This window comes from Talpa europaea (assembly GCF_964194135.1).
Source record: "Talpa europaea genome assembly, chromosome: 9".
Lineage (NCBI taxonomy): Eukaryota > Metazoa > Chordata > Mammalia > Eulipotyphla > Talpidae > Talpa > Talpa europaea.
The window spans coordinates 32,131,623-32,145,474 of record NC_140076.1 but is presented as its reverse complement, the minus strand read 5'-3'; the positions used below and the strand labels follow the sequence as shown (position 1 = coordinate 32,145,474).

General features: G+C 41.6%; 1 protein-coding gene across 2 annotated transcripts in view; it reads left to right on the top strand.

The window, feature by feature from the left end:
- Positions 1-9,534: 9,534 nt before the first annotated feature.
- EPS15 (epidermal growth factor receptor pathway substrate 15) overlaps positions 9,535-13,852 on the top strand; it is a gene marked incomplete at both ends in the record, with an annotated part of 111,790 nt that continues 107,472 nt past the window's right edge. For both annotated transcript variants that reach the window (XM_084243180.1, XM_084243179.1), the window contains one exon: positions 9,535-9,567. In XM_084243180.1, the coding sequence (XP_084099306.1) occupies positions 9,535-9,567 (33 nt within the window). The remainder of the gene's footprint in view (positions 9,568-13,852) is intronic.

The following is a 13,852-nucleotide window of genomic DNA, read 5'->3' as shown; positions in this document are numbered from 1 at the left end:
AATTCTTTGTGTATCTTTGTGATCAGTCCCTTATCAGTTGAATGGAGTGCAAAGATTTTTTTCCCAATCATTGGCGTGTCTCTTTGTTTTGGTTTATGTTTCTTTTGCTGTAAATGAATAAAACTATTTTAAAGTAAAAAATAAATTGAGATGAAGAAGTAGAAACAGTATGCAGATCATTCTTTGAGACATTGCTGTGAAGGGGAGCAGAAATAGAGGAGTGGAGAGAGAATCAGGGTTATAAAGTAGCTCTTTAAAGGACAGAAGCAAGGAGAAATAGAGCAGGTCCTTATGATGATGGAGTGTGGATGCTCCTTTTTAAGAAGCTTTCTGCCACAGGCCCTCAAGATTTTCCTACCTTTATACATGGTGAATTCTTCTGAAAACCTTTTATTTCTTAAACTGCAACCAGTAGAAAATATTTGGGCCACCACTTGAGGGCAGTGCAAAATGATGTATGTCATCTTGGTGGTTTTATTCTTTCAGCTGCTGGAACAAAACAAAGCCTTTTACACGATTTTTCCTTCAGATATATTACATGAAATAAACCTCCTTCAAATACGCCACCCCCCCCCCAAATATTTTAAGAAAAGCCAGCATAATTCATAACTGGCTTGGGAAGAAGACAGAAGGGATGAGGGGAGTTTCATGCTTGGGAAAAAGCCTGCACATGTTGTAAGGTTAATAAAAAATAAATGATAACTAGAAAATTAGCCCATATCAGAATTGGAAAGGACGTTAGAGAAGGATAAAGGTTCTCTTGGCCCCAGGCTACCTCATACTTGTGCTCACTTGCAACTCCCCCCAAGAAGATCATGATGTTAGCTACCTGATGTCGTATTTATCCATGTCCTCTTGGCTAAAGTACACCACCACCGTGAGGACCAAGTGGCCTGTCTGACTGAGCACTCAGTCATGGCTGGATGCTAGAGACATCTTGGGAAGCCTCTTGTTGCTGGGGCAGGGAGCCCACTCCTAGAATGAGGAGGCTCCTGATTCTCTAGCGCTATTTCCCTGCTCTTCCCAGAGATGTCAGTGACCACCATCTGCACCATGTCATGCTGGCTCTACTGCAGTCCTTTCTAAAACAGAGGTATTAGATGCCAGGTATGACGAGCAAGTTGATATCTCTGGAGTTGAGGATTAAGGAGTGGACCAGAACTTCCATGGCCCTGGTGTTGTAGCTATTGGTGCCTTATAAATGGAAGAACATCATGGCGGATGCTAGGTGACCCTACCCACTGTGCCCAGTGTGCTCCTGAAAGACCACCAATTGTCCCTGGAAGATAGCGAGGAAGTGTGTGTGCCGACGGGCCTTGCTGCCCATGGTCACATGTTTTGGCACCAGAGCTCTATGCTACCTGAGTCCAGCTATTTAGCATTGCAGTTAAGGGTCTTGTTATTGTGTAGGATCACCTGATGACCCTGACATAGGTATAGGATACACTGGACATGGTCAATGTCTTGGTATGTGTAGAAGACAAATAGCAGTTACTTACACAAAACTGTCCATGATGCTTGGGGTCCACGGGCTGCCTGCATAAAACCTGGGGCACCACACTTCCACCTTCCCAAAGCCCACCATTCTCCACCATCCTGAGTTCGACTGCTAGCTTAGGCTGGCTGTGCAAGTTGGCTTGCATCTAGAGGCAATACTGGATAATAACAATACCACCCCCCCCCTTTTTTAAAAAAGATTTATTTACTTATGCATATAAGTGCTGGGGTACAGGCCAGAGGTGTGGAGGGTGAGATTCATCAGAGACAGAGTGGGAAATAGAGCAGGCAGACTGACTGAAATACACTGCTGAGGGGAGCAGCAGACAAGTCAGAAGAGGTCTGCTGTGCCATGTGGGTAGCTCCCTGGCAGGCCTGGGATCGAACTTGTGCTGCAGAGGTTGCGGACAGTTTCACAGGTTGCGTATTAACCCCTTGCACCACCAGAGAGGCCCAAACCGCCCTTTTTTAAACTCTGGAAGATGTATAATTACACTCCTAAACAGTTAAACATAAACATGATGCTACTCTTCTATTTACTCTGATTTTCTGGGCCGAGGAATAGAGTGGATAGTGCCTCCAGTGCTGCTTTGTCCCCTTTTTTGTGTCTCTCAGTGCCAAATGTTTCTGTGAAATAGAACAGTCCCCTCAGACTTAAATTTTGCCAGATCTCTGTTAGGGATGAGACATACAAAGTGTTTATTAGTAAAGCTAATAAGCATGTATTATGCTCAGGGAAATAAGAAGGAAAAAGAAAAATATGGGATGGATTCATTTACAGGAGGAATATAGGGAAACTGAACAAAGGGTCAAAAAATAAAAAGAGAGACAAAACTCAGAGGCAAACTATAGATCTGAGGCACACAGCAGGGGAGGAGGAGAGAGAAGGTTTAAAATATGGGAGGAAAGAGCACAAGGGACTATGGTGATGGTTCACAGGTGATATGGTGGTAGGAGATTTATGGGGAATATGGAGAAATCAAATATTGTACAAAATAAATAATAATGTAAGAAATAAAAAAGTTTAATCAAAAACAAAAGCTAATAAGCATGGGATGATTACAAAGATAACTCAATTCTTTATTGTTGTGTCATAATCATAATTTGATGGTCCCCTTTTGTTGAATATTTATTCCCATGTGCTAGACACTGCAACGTGTTTATAAACATTGTCCACTTAATTTCTTTTATGACTTTGACATAGTTTGCATAAATTGAGACTCAAAGATTTTTTTAATAAGTTGCCCAGGGTGTTAAAGCTTCTAAGTGGAGGAACTTCATTCAGTCTTAAATTTGTCTGATTGCAAATTTCACCCTTTGACCAGTGTAATGATATTAAGGTTCCTGGCCTATAAACTTGACTTCCTTTGGAAAGGATGAAAAAGGTTCCTGATTGGACCTTTTGAAAATCAAGGTCACTGGATTTTAAAATGCCACCAACACAAAAAGATAAAGGTCCCTTTTGCTGCCAATGGTGATTTTTTATCTTTGAGAATCTCCAGACAGACACAATTCTCTATGCCTCTTCTGGTCCAGATATGATTCCCTCTGGATATTTCCCAATATCCCCTCTACCCTTCTCTGCTAATCCCTTCCTCTTCTGTCCCTGCCATGCTCCATTCCACCTAACATCACTGCATGCCTGGAACATACTTGCTCATTTATACTTTGTTGGCTCATAGTTCCTCTGGAATCACCTGGTTCCATTTTAGGCCATCATCAGGAGTTTGGGAGAAGTCCCATAGGAATTTAAATAGGGAAGTGACAAGATATGATTTGTGTTTTAAAAGTATCCCTCTCTTGGCCCTCCCTGGTGGTGCAAGGGGTTGAGACGCAACCTATGAAGCAGTCCGCAGCCACCGCAGCACGAGTTTGATCCCTGGCCAGGGAGTAACCCACATGGCGCAGCAGACCTCTCCTGTCTTGTCTGCTGCTCCCCTCAGCAGTGTACTTCCATCAATCTGCCTTTTCTATTCCCTGCTCTGTCTCTGGTGGATCCTCTCACCCCCCACACCTCTGGCTTGTACCTCAGCTCTTGTATGCATAAATAAATAAATCTTTAAAAAAAAGATACCTAAAGTAAAAAACAAACAAACAAATAAATAAAAAAGTATCCCTCTGTCTCTGATAAGGAGAATGGATGTAAGTACAAATATGGGATGGAAATTAATGAACAAGTTTTAAAGTTGTCCAGGAGAGGCAATGGTGGCAGTAAAGGTAATGAGAAATGATCAGATCTGATATGTATGTTGAACATAGAAATGGAATTTCAGCAATGTATTCCAGCTAAACTTGCTGATAGATTGGGCTTGGGCTATGAGAACAGAATCGAGGAAGAAATGCAGCGAAGGCCCAAACAAGGCATCTTCTATTTGTGTTATGAGATAGTTAGTTGTTTTAAACTGAAACACAACTGTGATTATGACCTAGAAAAATCTTGAACCGAAAGAGTGGTCTACTTGTCATTATGTGTATATGTGGGATGTCTTAGTTTCCCGCAACCACACGAACCTGCTAAAAGTAGGACACTGTGCTAGGCTTTTTCAAAAGTTGCATCATTTCACTGTCTCCCAAGTCTTGTAAGAATTAATACCCCCAATTTACAGAGAACAAAACTAAGACAAACTTATGATTGGACTGAGGTTACAGTCAGTTGGGGCAGGGCTGAGTAGATTGGGCTCTAAAGTCTGTGCTGTTGTCGCTATACTGATTCAAAGGCACAGAATCAGAATTTCCAAAACTTTTCTCCTCATTACTTGAAACTTCTGTTGATTTTCATGTGCCCTACTTTAGAGCCCAAGGCTGGCAAAACAGGACAGCTTTGTTCTGTCTATAGCCCATCTGCTGACTTGCCTTGTGATTTACAGCAAGCTTCTTAATTTGATGGTGTCTCAGCATTCCCACATGTTAAGTAGGACTAGTAATTAGTGATGGAGACAATGCTTTGAAATCTGCAGATGAAAGGACCTGCAGGCTTGAGTGCAAATATTTTCTTTCCCATGGTGTTCTTTTGGTCTGTTAGTGCTTCCAGGACCCTTTATAAGAAAGGGGGGGGGGGAGGGGAAGGAAAGAAATAGGACAAGCATAAAACTGAATTTGCTTTCTTGCTAGAAACCAGTGGAACTTTGTGACACAAATGTAATAATCTTCCTTACTCGATAGTTCTCAACAAATATTGCTAATGAATGAATATATTTTATCCAAAAACCCATCAAAATATGCTTTGGAAAACCACTGAAGATCTTGACATATGATTTCCATTTTGTGTTCTGGCTATGTAAATCTTAAATGTTCTCCAGTAGTTGGAAAAAGAGCTGTATCTGCTCTGTACCAGGTACCAGGCTAACTGCTTTTATATGTAAACTTATTCGATGATAGCATCATCAGTAGATGCTGTTATTACCTTCAGTTTACAGAGAGGAAACCATGGCCTGGTTTGATTCATGTAAGGTCACAAAATTAGGAAATTCTAGGGCCAACACTAGACTAAGCTGGGCATTCCCAGTTCTAAATTCTCTCCCAGTATACAGGCTCTCCCAATAGACCCTGTTGTCTTTAAAAATTAGTGATGATGACAATTTTGAACTCACACCCCGGGTGTGTGTGGCATTTAAAAATCTCTTACAGCTTGTTCTTTTCGGTCCCTGGCACAGGGACAGTTATTTGTATAGCACAATTGTTATTATTGTGCAGCCTCACATTTTCTTTCTGCCCTGGGCAAACATGAACAATAATGGACTATATTTATGAAACTAGCAGCTTGGACACATGAGATCCAGATTACCATTACAATTGTAGTATGATTTTTTTTTTTTTGGTAGCTTAACGCCATTTATATGGAAGGCCTTTTTGAAAGTCTCGTGCAAATAAATTGGTTCTTTATATGTTCAGAGGGCTCCTCACAGTTTTTATTTTCCATAGGTTCAATTAGTCATTTTGTATTTCTAAATGATGACATGCCAGCTGTGTGGTGTTCATGAAGAGCTGATATGACAGTCACCTCTAAAAGATGGAAACTAAAGAAATAAAAGCAGCTTTGGTTTCCTTTGAGGATGGGTTTTGGGAAAGAAGTGGGAGTTAAAGTAAGACAAAAAGATGAAAAGATAGGCTTTTTGGACAAACTGTTCAAGATCGAAGTTCCCCTCTTCAAGCTCATCTTGGGTTTAGGGTTATTATAAATCCAGAGCTTCATCTTCATCTTTCAGTGGTCAACAGCATTTTTATTATGTCTTCTTAGGGGTGATCAATGTCTGCAGGACACCAGCACATGCCCTAGTAAAAAAACCCATTTGAGTCAGAAGATCTGTGGTAATTTCCAGCATTGTCAGTATGAATTTGGACAAATTCCTCTTCTGAAAAATAAAATTAATAGTAATCCCTATAGAGTTGTCTTGATTAAATCAAATAATATACAGGAAAGCAGTGATTGCTGGCTATCAATATGTGAATGTAAGTCATTTACCTAGGGAACATCTACTTTTCCAATTACAGGAATCTTTCAGCTATTCAAGGCATTCCCTTCTTATAACCAATGTATCTACAGGACCAGGTTAGACTCTTTAATAGGGGCTTTATGCAAGATTTCTAATCCCTACACCAGTCTTACAAGGTGGGTATTATCTTCAGTGTACACATGAGGAATATGAGGTTTAGAGACCCAAAGACATTAACTTGCCCTAGAAAAAACCCAGTAAGTCCTTTGTGTCTGCTCCATGAAACTACTTTTATTATGAATGAAACTACTCCATGAAATTACTTTTTTTAATGAATTAGATCATATCTTCCATTAGCTACAATTTACTCTCCTAAAATAGTTTTGAGATATGACCCAGTGCTTTGATGAGATCTGGGACACACATTTGCAAACTATCATTGGTGTGTCATTAAAAAAAAAAATCCAGGGGGCCTCCCTGGTGGCGCAAGGGAGACACAACCTATGAAGCTCACTGCAGCCACTGCAGCATGGGTTTGATCCCCCGCGTGGCTATGGAGCAACCCACAAAGAGCAGCAGACCTCTCCTGACTCACCCACTGCTCTCCTCAGCAGTGTATTTCTGTCGATCTGCCTGTTCTGATCCCCACTCTGTCTCTCGTGAATCCTCTTACCCCCCTACAACTCTGGCCTGTACCCCAGTTCTTGTATGTATAAATAAATAAATCTTAAAAAAAATCCAGTCAGATTTGTAGGCCTTTTTAGGAATTTGGACCACTATTCCAATCCCTTACTACATATCAAGTTTTTAATTTAAACCAAACCAATGAGTGGAGAAGGAAGTCAATACAAATTACTGGTGCTCAGGAAGAGGTCCTAGGGCAATTCACATGTAATGATTTTTAGTTAGTTTTCCCATGATGAGGAAGTGATTATGATTATGATTATTTTAACCAAATCTGTTTTAAGTGATCCTTACTTTAAAAAGTTATTTGTTCTTTGATTTTCTTATCTGTAAAATGGGGATAAAATGAGGATTCAAATAATAACTATACAGGAGACTGTGCATTCAGTTTAGTTCAATAATCTGTTATCATGTACCTATTAGACTCCAGGAATTGTGATAGATGTAGATATGTAAAGACATTTATAATCAGTGAAAAGCCACACTTTCTGTATATAAGACAGTGTCTTTGACTTATTATAAATAATACAATAATTCCTATACTTCCTCAACATTTTCCACATTGATTCACTCATTTTTATGTATGAGAAACTGAGGCTCAAGCAGGCTAAATAGTTTTTCTGATTGACATTCACAAAGTGACTCCAGTGAATTCTCTTTATTATCCCACACTGCCTTTTTAGAAAATTCTTTATACTAGGGACTCCACTGTAGTCACCCCAAAATAATATATTGTATCTCATATAGTTTGGAGGAGTCTCCTTGCATAGCAAATGAATATGGGCTTTCAAAACCAACTTAGTCTGTGACTTTCAGATTTCTTAAGCAAATTTGGATATGTACAACTTTAGATATTTTCATGTATTTTATCTCATTGTCCTAATAAGAATCCTAAGGTTGTATACCTAGTAAATGGTAGAGCCAGGATTAGAATCTTGATGTTTCTGATGTCCAGACACTGTTTATTCCACTATGCTATCCCGTTTTGGTTATTAGCTATAAAACCATGGGCACTTAACTTCTGTAACATTCAGTTACTTATCTGGATATAATGATTACTGCCTTTCAGAATTGTTGTGAAGCTCAAATGCAAACATATAAAATAGGAAATTCAAGTGGAAACATCAGTTATTACAGCTGATAGATAAACCCATGTGCATTAATTTAAAGCTATCTCCCCTTCTTCCTTGAGTGAAAAGAATAACATCAAAAGCTCAAAGGAGGCTCTCTTGAATAAGTGGTTTCTTACCAGGCCCACATAGCTATCACTTAGTGATTGAATCTTGGAAGAAGGGGTGTGAATAGAGCCAGGGGTTTCTGTGGGCATTAGTGGGATGATTTGCCTGTGGTGGCAGAGTTTTAAAAACTTAGGTGGGGCTAACTCCATCTTGGGCCCTGTTCAAATGGGTCTCTTAGTTTGTCAAATGGGGATTGCTATGATAATGATAACTGAACTATGGGTCTGATAGTGTTGTGATTTCTTGTTGTGGGAAGCCACCATAATTGAGAAAAGAAGACCAAATCTGGGCAAGAATATTTCTTACTTATCTTACTCTTTGCTAGCCTAAAGTATAAGGGGGATGTAGCAATGAGTCAGTACCCGTGTCCTCAAGGATTTTACAGTCTAGTGGGGGCACAGAAGGCTCTCAGCTAACTCTTAAAAACAAGGCAGAGTATAATAATGATCTTAGTAGACATCTAAGAAGTGGGTTGGGGAATTCCTAGACAGCTTCCTGAAGTAGGTGGCATATAAGCCAAGCCTTTAAAAATGAGGCTTTCAAGTAACTGGTTGTTTCTTCTAACTGAAGATGGCAGCATGAGAGTGCAGGATGTGTTATATTTAATACAGGCTGGAACTAAGCCTTTTGTCAAGTACGTATTATATGCTAGGGTCCCATGGTGTGGAAATACAGCAGAAACAATTCTTGTCATTGAGGAGTTCTCAGTATAGAGGGGTAGACTGAGGTGGAGAAGAAACGTTGAAAGGAAGAGGAGAACATGTAACTCTGACTTGGGAAAGTCAGGACAAGCTTTGCAAAGGCAGAGATGCTTAAGCTGTACCTTGAGAAAGTGAGGCGTTTGCCAGGTGAACTATGGGAAGAGTTAGGAGTGTTGCAACACCTGAGCAGGTTCCAGTGCTCTTTTATTGAACAACTTAAGCGTGGCAGGCAGCAATCAGGCAAGGAAAGTATTCATTTCCCCTCCCACCCAGATTTTTGGCTCCTAGAGAGAATTACTTAAAATCAAGTCTTCTTTCTCAATGACTCTCTGAAAGCAAAAGATTAAATGAAAGATTTAGGAGTCAGACCTGGATTCTAATCCAGATATACATCAGCTGCATGACATAAGTAAGGCACTTATTTGCATTTTAGTTTCCTCATCTGCAGAATTTCTCATTTTCTCCATTCATACAATTCAAAAACAAACCCTCTAGCACAGATCCTGGCATATATAATATTCTGTTATTCTTTCCTCACATTATTTCATTTAGTTCTCATAAATCTCCTGGACTTCGGGTACAATTTCCCCCACCGTTCTGGAGCACAAGTTTACTTAAGATGACTTAAGCGCAGTTCACAGGGCATCCTGGAATCGCTTTCGCCTCTGAAGCCCATCCGCCTTAATTTCACTTCCGCTCCGGGTTTTCCCAGGAGGCCCCGGGGGCTGGCTCCGATCCGGCGGCGTAAACTCCAGCGCCAGGAGTTGGGCGCCGCCACAGCCAGCCCCCCCGGTGGGCGTGGCCAGGCGGGGCGGGGCGGGGCGGGCGAAAGGAGGGAAGTTGTCGAAGTTCGGGGAGACGCCCGCCCGTCGCCCGCCCGTCGCCCGCCCGCCAGCCTCCGGCCGCTCCCTCCGCCTCCTCCCCGCCCCGAGCCCCCGTCAGCCCGTCTTCCCTTCCCCTCCCATGCATGATGGAAACACCATGGCTGCGGCGGCCCAGCTCTCTCTGACACAGGTAACGCCGCCGCCCGTCCGCCGGGCGGGGAGCGCCGGTGTCCGCGGCCGGCCCCTCCCCCACCGCCCTTTGGGTCACCCACCCGGGCAGTTTCTCCCGGCCCGCGGCGGGGCGGCTGCTCGTGCGCCCCAGAGCGCGTGAGAGGGCGCCATCCCGAGCCGGCTGCTCCGCTGAGGCAGCCGCGACCCCGCCCCGGGTCGGTGAGCTCTCCGGCCCCGCCCCGAACCCCACTTTGGTCCCCTTCTCGCCACAGCTGAGTGGACTCTGCCCCCCGCGTCCGGCTGCGCCGGTGCCCGGCCCCTCTCACCCCAGTCAGTCTCGCCCCCCGGGAAGTTTCTTACTTCCAGGCCAGGCGCACCCCAGGTGAGCTCCTGTTGAGCTCGCGCGGATCAGCATCACCCCGGTCGGACCTCGCCCCTCGCGAGGCTCTCCTGGGGGCCGGGCAGCGTGCGCCCCTCGGAGTCCACTTTCTGGAGCCACCCTCCTCGGAGCTGGGCTTTCCCTTCTGTATTCGTTTTTTCCTGTGAGAGGCCAGTGAAAGTCCTTCTTTCTTAAATAAGTCTCATCCTATGCAAGTGCTTGTCCTGCTTGCTCCTGCCGGAATTTAGGAGCCCCCCCCCCCCTTTTGATCAGGTTTCCTTCTCGGGTAGTTCCCCGATTCAGTCCTCGGGTCTGCTGTCACTCCTGCCTGGTGGACTCATATTCGCTGTCCAAGCGGAGAGCAGGGACACAGGCTTTTACAGGTGTGACGGCTCCACGAGTTTTGGGGCTGGGAAGTACCGTCAGTTGTCCTGGGGAAATCTTCACGAAAACATATTCTTGGGATCTTTGCTTTTGCCTTGCGGCATTTTTCAGAGTCCAGCCCCTGTACTTAATAGAAGATGTCTTAATATCACTCACACTCTGGGAACCTATTTTCTCCTTTTTTGTAAATAAAGCCATTATAATCTTTCCATGATGGCCAGGATATGAGGTGAAGTGCACTTGTAGTCCCTATTGGCAGCTCTCACCTACTCTCATCCCGCTCTCCCCTTCTCAGCCTGTTCTCTCTAGAGCTGATGGCTATGGATTTTTCTGTCGGGCCCCACACCAGCCTTCTTGCTTGCCTTGTAGTATCTCCCTGCCAACTTGTAGTCTCCTTGACCTGGATTTGTCATTGCTTATCAAACTTTAACTTTGGGATATAGGGCCTACTTATGGACCATAAAGTTTTCTGTGCTGAGGTCAAGAGGCTTTGGGGTATTTTGCTTTGCATGCTAGGGAGAAACTGAGTGAAAATTATGTTCTTCCTAGAAGTCACATGTAAATATGTTCCCAAGTACAATAAATTTAGTTTTCAGGACTTATCAGTTTTCTAGTTGAAGTCAGTTTATTTGGTGTTGATTATCCCTATTTTGTAAAGCAAATAATGGGGAAGAATTCTTGGAATGTGATAACACATCTTGGTGGTAAATTCCTTTGGAAGTGTCCTCCTAGAAACTCAAACCTGAGGAATGACAACATTGACTTTTGGGTGTTCAGTTTTTATAAGTCTACTTAGTGACTGGCATTAAACAAGATCCCTGTTGGCAGCCTGTTGCTCACTGTTGGCCAGTTCTGGCAGGACTTTTCCCCTCTTGAAGCTTTTGTTCTCTTGAAGAATTCTATAGATGTGTTTCTCAGTTGTGTACATACTTTATTCTCTCCCTGGGTAATACTATGTTTTTAGTTTCTATTTATTATCATTCATCTCTGGAGATTTTATTCAGGCTCTGTCAGTTTTATAGTCCCATGAATAATTTATGTTTTTCTGGTTATATATTTAAATATTAACATGTAAATGTCACTAAATACTGCATTCAGTAAATACTGAAATTTACAGTATTGTCCTTCAGCATACATTATGCATTGAGAAAGCATACATTGATGGTTCATTTATATGACAATTCAAATAAGTCAATTTAGAGTATTTTAATTTTAAGATATTAAGAGGTGAATAAGATACTTTGTCAAGCACAGAAAAAAGAACTTTTCCGTGTTAATCTCTAATGTGCTTCCTTGTTATTTCAAAAGTTGACTGATTTGTGTTTTAAAATTTTTTTTGATATGAGGCATATAAACAGATACTGCAGTCTGCTTTAACAGTTACCACTTCCTCTCTTACCCACGGGTTCCCCAAACACACACACTTAGACTTGGGCATACAGCAGTAAGAGAACCCCCAGGGCAGGCCATATTAATTCCTCACTCTCCCTCTGTGCCCATCTGGAAGAAAGTGATTAATAACTGTTTATCTTACAAATGAGTGAAAATTCTAAAGGGCTCTATGACCGTTAAAAGATTAAACAGATGCTGAAGTTTGATTCTGCTTCTGGTTGTGAGATAATAATGGTTTTGGAATAGGTTCATTCATTCATCAAGTATTTGTTAAGAACCTATCATATGCTAGTCACTGTGCTGGGATTGTCTTGTTTAAAGTTTTTTTTGCCTTTATCAATTTATGCAAAACTAACAGTTTGGGAAAAAATATATGAAAAGTGTTTTTTCCTTCCTTCCTCTTTTCCCTACATGCAAGTCAGCTTCACCTCCCCATCCACCAAAATAAATTATCTGAATCATCATCTTCTACCTTCTAGAGAGGATGGAATACTAGAGTTAATGAAATGTTAGTTCTAGTCCCAGCTCTGCCAACAGCTGACTTTGTGGCATTGAGTTTAAATCTCCAGATACCAGTTTTCTGAATTTTGATATTTATTCATCAAGTATTTGTTGAGCATTCCTGTGTTCCAGGAATTATTCTAGGTACTGAGGATTTAGATTTTTTTTTTTTTGGTGGTGAGATCTACTAATGAACAAAAGAGACAACAGTTCTTGGAACTTGGAGGTAAACAAAACTTAGATTCTAGTAGGGCAGTTTGAATTAGCTGATCAAGAACTTTTCTACCCAATTTTCTGTTTTATAGAGCATGTTGTATGATTTGTAGATGTCTGATGGTGACTTTCCTAATTTAGTGATGTATTGCCATAGTATTTTCTGATTTCAGTTGTGTTCTTTAAGTGTTTTACTTTTTTTTTTTAAAGATTTATTTATTTATGCATACAAGAACTGGGGTGTAGGCCAGAGGTGGAGGTGTGTGTGAAAGGATTCACTAGAGACAGAGTGGGGAGCAGAATAGGTGGATCTTCTGAAATACATTGCTGAAGAAGCCATGGGGCTAGACTGGAAAGGTCTACTGGCCATGTGGGTTAGCTCCCTGGCTGGGGGTCCATCTTGTGCCACTGTGGCTGGTGATAGCTTGATAGTACTGAGGGAGGCCCCTAAGTTTTCTACTTTCTTAATAAGTAAAGCTTGGATTTTTGCTTATGATGGTAGATTATAATAAAGATCCATCTTTTCTTTTTAAACTTTCCTAATTGTCCATTTCTTCTTTAAGCCTGTGTGCCTAGTAATAACAGTAATATTACTAGTTTCTATTTGGGTGTTTCTGTATGTCAGACATTTATTTCATGTACTCTAAATTGTGTTTTACAAATGAAGGAAGTAATTTACATATACTGCTAAGTGGTGGATCTGAGATTTGGACCTAGGGCTGTAGGACTTTATTTATTTTATTTTTTTATGTTATTAAGAATATTATTTTCTTTTTTATATCTCACTTAACCTTATTTTGCAGGAGTTATTCTAGTATTTTTATCTTTTATTTATTTATTTTTTAAAATTAATATTTTAGGGCCTCCCCATTGGCGCAGCGGTTGAGCGCTGGGTTGTGAAGCTGCCCGCAGCCTCTGCAGCGCTGGTTCAATCCCCGCCCACCGGCGAGGGTCCCACGTGGTGCGCAGTCCTCTCCTGCTGCCCGCAGCTCCCCTCTGCAGTGTATTTCTTTGGTCTGCCTGTTCTGTTCCCTGCTCTGGCTCTGGTGAATTCTCTCACCCTCCCGCGCTTCTGACTGTACCCAGTGCTTGTATAAATAAACAAATCTTTAAAAAAAAATCACTAAAATTTCCTTTTAAAAAAATTAATATTTTATTTTATGTAATTCTTACATCATTTTTCATTTTTGCACAATGTATGCATTATCATTTTGGTTATATTCCCCATACAATTGCACCACCCCCTTATTTTGACCCTAGTCCTTCCTCTCCTCTGCCCCCCACCCTGTGGTGTGACTCTGATTTATAGTTGCTTGTTGATTTTGATTTTTACTTTTGTATTAATTAGTCTTTTTCCTGGTCCCTTATTTAGGTTTTCTAAATTCCTGCTATGAGTGAGACCATCCAGTATTTTTCTTTTTCTTTCTGACTTATT